This window comes from Quercus suber, unplaced genomic scaffold, assembly GCF_002906115.3.
Source record: "Quercus suber isolate HL8 unplaced genomic scaffold, Cork oak 2.0 scaffold_491, whole genome shotgun sequence".
Classification (NCBI taxonomy): Eukaryota; Viridiplantae; Streptophyta; class Magnoliopsida; order Fagales; family Fagaceae; genus Quercus; species Quercus suber.
In genome coordinates, this window is record NW_027069940.1 from 1,294 (window position 1) to 8,981 (window position 7,688).

At 33.5% G+C, this 7,688-nt stretch overlaps 1 protein-coding gene and 1 long non-coding RNA gene across 3 annotated transcripts; both read left to right on the top strand.

Moving 5' to 3' along the window:
• Nucleotides 1–1,065: 1,065 nt before the first annotated feature.
• Nucleotides 1,066–5,413, top strand: LOC112006101 (uncharacterized). 2 transcript variants are annotated; one of them, XR_010624846.1, is made up of 4 exons: nucleotides 1,066–1,195; nucleotides 1,271–1,381; nucleotides 3,645–3,702; nucleotides 5,189–5,413. It is a non-coding gene; the product is annotated as an uncharacterized LOC112006101 (long non-coding RNA). The 2 variants fall into 2 exon arrangements; XR_010624845.1 differs by lacking the exon at nucleotides 3,645–3,702 and having other exon boundaries at nucleotides 1,072–1,195.
• A 562-nt stretch (nucleotides 5,414–5,975) lies between these two features.
• On the top strand, nucleotides 5,976–6,827 carry LOC112006100 (RING-H2 finger protein ATL78). The gene has a single exon (XM_024038401.2). The coding sequence runs from the start codon at nucleotides 6,026–6,028 to the stop codon at nucleotides 6,704–6,706; it is 681 nt and encodes a 226-aa protein (XP_023894169.1). The 5' UTR covers nucleotides 5,976–6,025; the 3' UTR covers nucleotides 6,707–6,827.
• Nucleotides 6,828–7,688: the final 861 nt, after the last annotated feature.

The following is a 7,688-nucleotide window of genomic DNA, read 5'->3' on the forward strand; positions in this document are numbered from 1 at the left end:
AGCTTCGATTAGGGGAATTTTAAATCGGATCAATGATTTACCAGAAAGCATTCACACAACAATAACTGTATACACTACTATTGAATGGCAAGTTTTTTGCCTAACCATCTTCAATTTTGTTTTTTAGATTTTGTGATCAAGCTTACTTCTAAGTTCTAACCCTTCTCCTGACATGATAATTGATATATACAATTTAAATTTATCTTGGGATAAATATAAATTATCATTTTCTTTTATATCTATTTTGAGTACATTACTTATACAGAAAAGTGTTTTTTCTTTACCCATGCTTTAATTCCTTAAGCACTCAAGCTTTCTTATATTTGCACCTTAACTCAGTCTTTTCGGTATAAAATTGCCTTTTTCAGGAACCGGGCAAAACTAGTCAGGCATAGTGTCTTGAAGCATACACTAGTTCCTCAGGCTAGTGTAACAATTCCGATGGAAGATTGCTGGTTTTGGTATGTTCCTACTTCTCACTATCACATCTCTAGGGTTCTTATATTATATATTATTACTAGAATGATTTGAAACAAACTAAAATAGTCACCTATAAAAGAAATTCAATAATTCTTCACTAGCTCCTTTCCTTTGATTGTTTAGTGTGTGTCAAATTACTATTAGTCATTGTATTCTAACATGATATTAATTTGATATTAGGTTTTGTGTTCAAACCTCACTACAACAAAACTGGACTATAGTGACGAAATCTAGTGAGGATAAACAATTACGTCACTGGATGTTAGTATTAGGTGAGGAAAAGAAGATTTCGTCACCAAATAGTTTAAATGGGTGACAAAATCAATATTTTGTCATTAAAAATGTTTAAATTGGTGACGAAATATTTATTTGCATCACCAAAACCTACCTTGGGTGACGAAATTCCAAATTCATCACCCAATATAAAGATTTAGGTGTTTTTGGTGACTAAATATTTTTCATCACTTATTGTTAAAATAATAGCGCACTCTTAATTTTTTTGCGCGGTGCCCATGCTCAATTTTTGGCGCCTTAAATTTTTTTTTTTATTCAATATTTTTAAAACTTAGTCTTTTAGCCTTTCAGCTTCCCACGCCTAAACAAAACCCAATACCCACCTTTTAGCCTTTCAAGTTTCAGCTTCCTACCTTCTCCAAAAAAAAAAAAAAAAAAAAAAGCTCTCAACCTCACGCCTCTTAGCCTCCCTCATCAATCGGTAAGCTCTCTCTCTTTTTCTCTCTCATAGATCCTCTCTCTCTGTCTCTCTCATCGATCCTCTCTCTATTTGTAGGAATTGTTTTTCTCTTCGCACCATTTTCAGTAAGGAGGAGAGTTCATTTGTCGGCTTTACCGATGTAAGGAAAAAGGGCTTTCCAACGGCTCCAATCGAAACCCATTTCAAGTATGCTTCAATTTTCCCCAAATTTTTATTCATCCCGATCGAAACCATGTGAAATTTTGTCCATTGAGGATGGGTATGATGCCCGATTGTGTGTGTGTCAAATTTTGGCGTTGGTGGTGGCTTTGGGTTTAATAGCGTTGATAAATTTGTAAATTTCATATGGGTATCATGCTTTTTCTTTTTCTTTTTTCTTTTTTTTCTTTTGTGTTTAATTCTTATTGGTATATCTTCTACTAGTTCTTAGTTTGATTTTGCTTATTGTGGATTTTTGCGTTTGAAGCCATGGGAACAAGATATTTAACTTAGAAAATTTTGAAGTAATTTACGGTGGTTTTAGTTTTGTTTAGTTAGTAAAATTTTTGAAGTAATATATGGTGGGTGTATTATGTAATCTGAGGAATAGGCATTGTATTTGTAGATTTATACATCATGTAATTTGATTCATTCAGAATTGGCAAAGTCAATTTAGCTCAGTAATATTCCGAAAGTTTAATATTTTATTATTTTTTTGGGGGTTGGGGTTATTCTGACTCTGTTAGATAAAACTTGATAAAAGAAATTGAAACTTTCAATTTAACTATATGAGATGCCTTGATGAGCCTCCATTGAGCAGAGATTTATGTTTTCCATGTTTAAATGAACTAAAGCTTGATGTATGTTGTCTCAAAGAAATTGCTTCAAAAAAGAAAAAAAAAAGTTTTACATTTGCTAGGCAATGAAATGGATAAATAGAAGTCTTTGGTTATCTCATGATATGATTTTATTTTCCCTCTACATCATGTTATTGTTATCGTTCAATTTGCTCGTATGACTTGATTTTCGAGTTGGTGTAACTTTTCTGCTAATGTCTTAGATTTCCAGATTCAAATAAGAATGTGACACATAATTAATAGTATCCTTGTGTCCTGCATATATTTTTCTGTCCTCAAAGCAGTAAAACTCCCTGGTGGCTTCAATGTGTAAATACTAAATAGAGTTGAAGTGATTAAATCTTTTTTCTATGTATGCATACATCTTGATCATTGCTAGCTGATAGGGAAGCACTTCACTGTCACTTATCAAACCTTAATGATGACAAGTTAGGATAATTGAGGTAGTTAGTTTGGTTATTAAAGTTTTTTTTTTTTTTTATTGGAGCCAATGATATCTTGCTCAAATGGCATTTCCTTCCTTATAAGATTAAAGTGGAGGGTGAGGTTCTAGGCTCAATACCCACCAGGTGCATAAATTACAAATAAAGAAAATTTGCCTTAATAGCATTTGGAAAATTGTTTAAATTCAAATGTCCGGAATCAACCAAGTTCAAACCTCTAGGATTTTTGGCCTATGCAATTTCCTTGGTTAGGATAATCTGGTTGTGGATCTGCACCATATGTTCCCATGGCCTTCTAGAGCGATCAAGTACCTTGGTAGCAAAAATAACAATGTGAATACTACCTTGCTGTTAGTTTCTGTTCATGCTTTGCCTATCTAATGGCTGGATGCCATGCCAGCCTTGGCTTAGTATGGGTCAAAGATGGCTTGGTGCAACATTCTGAGATACTCTTGTTGTTGGTTGAAATTTTGTAGAACCTTAATTAATATATCTTTCAAGTATGGGCAATCCATGTGACTCAAAAATAAGCATATGAAGCCACAACACTTGCCTTCCACTTCAATCTAGTCCCATTTATATGTAAATCCAACCAAGTTTGAAGATTTCAAAGATTCATATGGTTGTAAGCATTTAATGCAATATGTAACAAATGTCTTACACGTGGTTTTGTTGAATGAAAGCAAATGTCTCAGGGGAAAAAGAAAAAGAAGAAAACTCTTAAATTAGTACATGGGATTGTGTCAATAGCTTTCAACTTGTATGGACACTAGCTAGATAGGATAGTTCCAGGTTGTGCTTAATAATGGAACTTAATATTTTATGGGTTAGATTTATAATGGGTATAGAAAATGTTGGATACACACAAAATTTGACAGTTGTTTTTTAGAAATATTGAGATTGATCCAATATTTCTTTCATACTTTTTTGAATGGAAAATGGTTTGGAATTGGTAAAATGCCTAACTTATCATATATTTTGTCCTACTTATATAACATTACATTTATATTTATTACATCTAAAAGCTTATGATAAACATAAAGATAAAGATGAAACACTCAGGAAGGTACCCTTGTACTTTGGATTGTAAAATATTTTTTTTTTGAAACTGTTAAATTTTACAATTGGATTGTAATTTTTTTTTTTTTCAAATTTCAACTGTTACTGGAGAATTGCATTATGGGGATGCCTTAAGACTGCTGTATATGTTCGAGGAAGCATCCAAAGGGTAGGCACTTTGAATATTTCTTTATTATCTCCATTGGCTATTAATACTAGGTTACTGCACAGTTCTTTATAGTTTATATATTGCATGTTTAGAAGCATCCAAAGGATAGGCACTTGGAATATTTCTTTATTGTCTCCATTGGCTATTAATACTGGGTGACATGCACAATTTTTTTCATCTGTAGAATTCAAACAGTTTGATATAACTTTTAAAAACACATAAGTAATTTTAAAGATTAAAGGAAGTCTCAATGACTTGCAAGATGAAGTTGTGTCTTATAGGATGGTAGTGTTGCAATATTTGGTTCATCACAAGTATTCTATACAAACAAAAGTAAGTTTGCAATAATATTGGTTAATAAGGTGGGTCAGAGGGTCTGAATTATAATATATGAAATCAAGTCAAACAAAGAAACTAAATTAACTTGCATTGTGTACATAACTAATAAAAAATTCATCTCTTCCCCCACCCCCCCCCCCAAAAAAAAACTAATAAAAAAGGTTCTTTTGGTTTGCTCTTTTTGTTTGTTTTTTTTTTTTTTTTTTGACAGTTGAGTTTGTTTGAATGAAAAGGTTCAAAAGAGAGAAAGTGGTTGTTAGAAACTTTTGCTAATAAGAGTACTTTGGTTTTGTGCTTAATGGGAAAAATGAAAAGATATATAGGTGCAAGTGCAACTGGGTTCGTTCGCAAAAATTAGATTACTATCACTTAATTTTTTTTGCTATTGATGAGCTATGAGCCTATGAGAAATAAAACAAAAAATTCCTTGTGGGATATAGGTGCAAGTGCAACTGGGTTCATTCTTAAAAACAAAGGCAAATAGAATATAGAGTCATAGAGTCCCATAAGCCCTACACTTTTGGGACTGGCTTCCATTGTAGTAACTTTAAGTCTTAAACACAAAATGAAATAATGACTACTTGCAATTGAAACGAGTGTATTGATTGAGGCCTTGACCACGTGTAGGGGTAATGGTAGTCATGCTCATAATTGAGTAGTTACACACAGTCCATATAACCTAAATTTAAATTCTTCAATTAATTTGATTTATGGTTAATCACCTATGATATATATATATATATACACACACGCATGTAGCGTTATTACTTGATATGTGCATGCACATCTTATTACAATCTATGATTCATTTTTCTTAAAATTATTTTTAGTGTACTAGAGCACTAAAGCAAAAAGAGAAGGGCAAGTGGATTAAGATGAAAGCTTGTGCAACTAACTTTAGTACAAATAGATCACTTAGTAGAGTTTCAGTATAAGCTTAGTGTTTGCCACATTGGTGATATTGAAGCTTTTAACATGTTGGGCAACATATTCCTTGTATCAAACTTTATTTTTAAATTGGATCCATGATAGTAATATCAATGTATCAAATTTAGCTGAATTTTGGGCAATCTCGTAATTAGTTGTACAAGTAGTTGCTTCTTCCAGTAGATACAATATTGATGTATTTTTCTTCATACTTGTGCAGATATGAGATTGGTGGCAAAGAGAGTTTTTGTGGTGCAACTTGAACTCAAATCACTTTTTGTAAAGTATGAGAAGACATCATTTATATATAAATGGTTGTAATTACCTTGTGAACAACTCGGTTCAATGGTTTTAAAAGTATAATGGTTTTTTATTTCCTTTGTAGATTGTATGGATGATTTTTTTATGGATGTGGTTGGAAATGAATGGATGATTTGTTTATGAATGTGGTTAGAATTGTATGGATGATTTGTTTATGGAAGATGTTGGAAATGAATAGGTTAATGTAATGGCAAGTAACAATTGGTGACGAAATATTTCGTCACCTTATATGGTCAAATAAAAAAAATTACAAATGAAAAATCATTGGTTTGGTGATGCAAAATATTAGGTGATGAAAAACTTTCGTCACCTATCAGTGTTAATGGTGACGAAAATATTTCGTCACCTATCATATTTTTATTGGTGACGAAAAATTTTCGTCACTAGGACATTCTGTGACGGGGCTTTGGTGACGAATGAGGTTTCGTCACCATATATCTTTAGTGATGAAATAAGGATATGTGGTGACGAAAAGTTTCGTCACCATAGCCCACTTTTGTTGTAGTGCCTCTTTGAGCTAAAAAATAAAAATAATTCTATAACGTATTTATCGTGATGGTATTTTGTTTCATTATTTTAACTTGAATCATTACATTTTTATATCTGATGACCATTCAATTGCTTCTTCCTCCTGCCGGTTGGTTTTTTTTTTTTTTTTTTTTTTTTGCCCACCTTCAAGAAGTGCGTTCTTAACTCAATATCTCAACTCAAGAATCATAAGATACACACTACAAACATGTCTGATTCTAAACTCACACCTACTCATCTCTTCCAAGAAATTTTGGGAGATTTCTATTCAAGGAGACTGCTCTATCACAACCCTCTTAACCAAGCACCAGCTACAGAATCTCCTCCAGTCCCTGGATATAGCCATGAGTCATCAGAAAGCTACCCTGTTGACAACAGCTTTGATACAAATATTATTATGGTCCTCTCTGTTCTTTTATGTGCCTTGATTTGCTCCCTTGGCTTTAATTCTATCATTAGGTACGCCTTAAGGTGCTCAAGGTTAGTAGCTTCTGATTCAGGTGGAGATTCCGCAGCTTGGACAGCCAATACTGGGGTCAAGAAAAAGGCCCTCAAGACTTTCCAAACAGTTAGTTACTCAGCTGAGCTGAACCAGCCAGGATTGGACACCGAGTGTGTGATATGCCTATCAGATTTCACACCCGGTGAGCGTGTTCGCCTTCTACCAAAGTGCCACCATGGATTCCATGTCCGGTGCATCGATAAGTGGCTAAGTTCACACTCATCATGCCCAAAATGCAGGCACTGCCTGATTGAGACCTGCCAAAAGATCGTCGGCTGCAGCCAGGCTAGCTCATCAGAACCACCTCCACCAGTGCATGAAAGCACTGTAAGCATTGCACCACTGGAACCGGAAGGTTTGATATTTAATTATAGGGGACTTACATAGGTATATACTTTGTATGATATTGTAGATGTAGTTTAGCCTTGTGCCTAAAAGGCCTTTTTAAGGTCACAAACCCAACCGCAAGATGTGCAGTGCATATTGTAAGTTTGTATAGAATAAAATTGTGACTTGTTTCATTTTTCTTCCCAAATGTATGAACACTAATATTAAAATAAAAATTACATTCGTTGTTCAGGGATAAATAAATGAACCACGATCGTGAATGGGTTCCGTCATTAGCTCAGCAAAGTCAATAAAGCTAGGAGCAAGTCCAACAAGTAGCTAACTATAGGATTCTGAGAAGGCAAATCACTTACAGACCTCAGAGTCGTTGAGGGAGCGGCCATTCAGCTGAGTCACAAACCAGAGTATTTTCCCTTCTTTTAAATTTTTTTTTANCTTGAATAGAAATCTCCCAAAATTTCTTGGAAGAGATGAGTAGGTGTGAGTTTAGAATCAGACATGTTTGTAGTGTGTATCTTATGATTCTTGAGTTGAGATATTGAGTTAAGAACGCACTTCTTGAAGGTGGGTTTTAGAAGGGGATTTATATATAGGAAAAGTTTTTTTTTTTTTTTTTTAAATTAAACTTGCTTTTTTTGGAGTTATTGGTATATTTTTTTTAAATTAGTATGGAATTTAAATGTGATGATTGAGAATATTCTAAGTATTTTACGGTTTTATATTTTATCGAATATGCAAATATTGATCTCCAACCTTGTGAATCCTTCCGTGAACCTTTTATAGTTTAATGGGCTTTTTAATCAAAATGGGCTCGTCCCACTTTCTGAGCGACAGAAAGTGACATGTAATATTTGCCTTTCATAAATTATATCTCTGAATGTTGCCCATGACCCAGTGGGTCAATAACTGGGCCCAATGAGTTTTGATGATGACATGAAAATTTTGTTTTACAATTTGATATGAGTGGGATTTTGCATATTTGTCAAGAGAAGAACTTTTTGTTTTTTCTCTTGAATTTTTG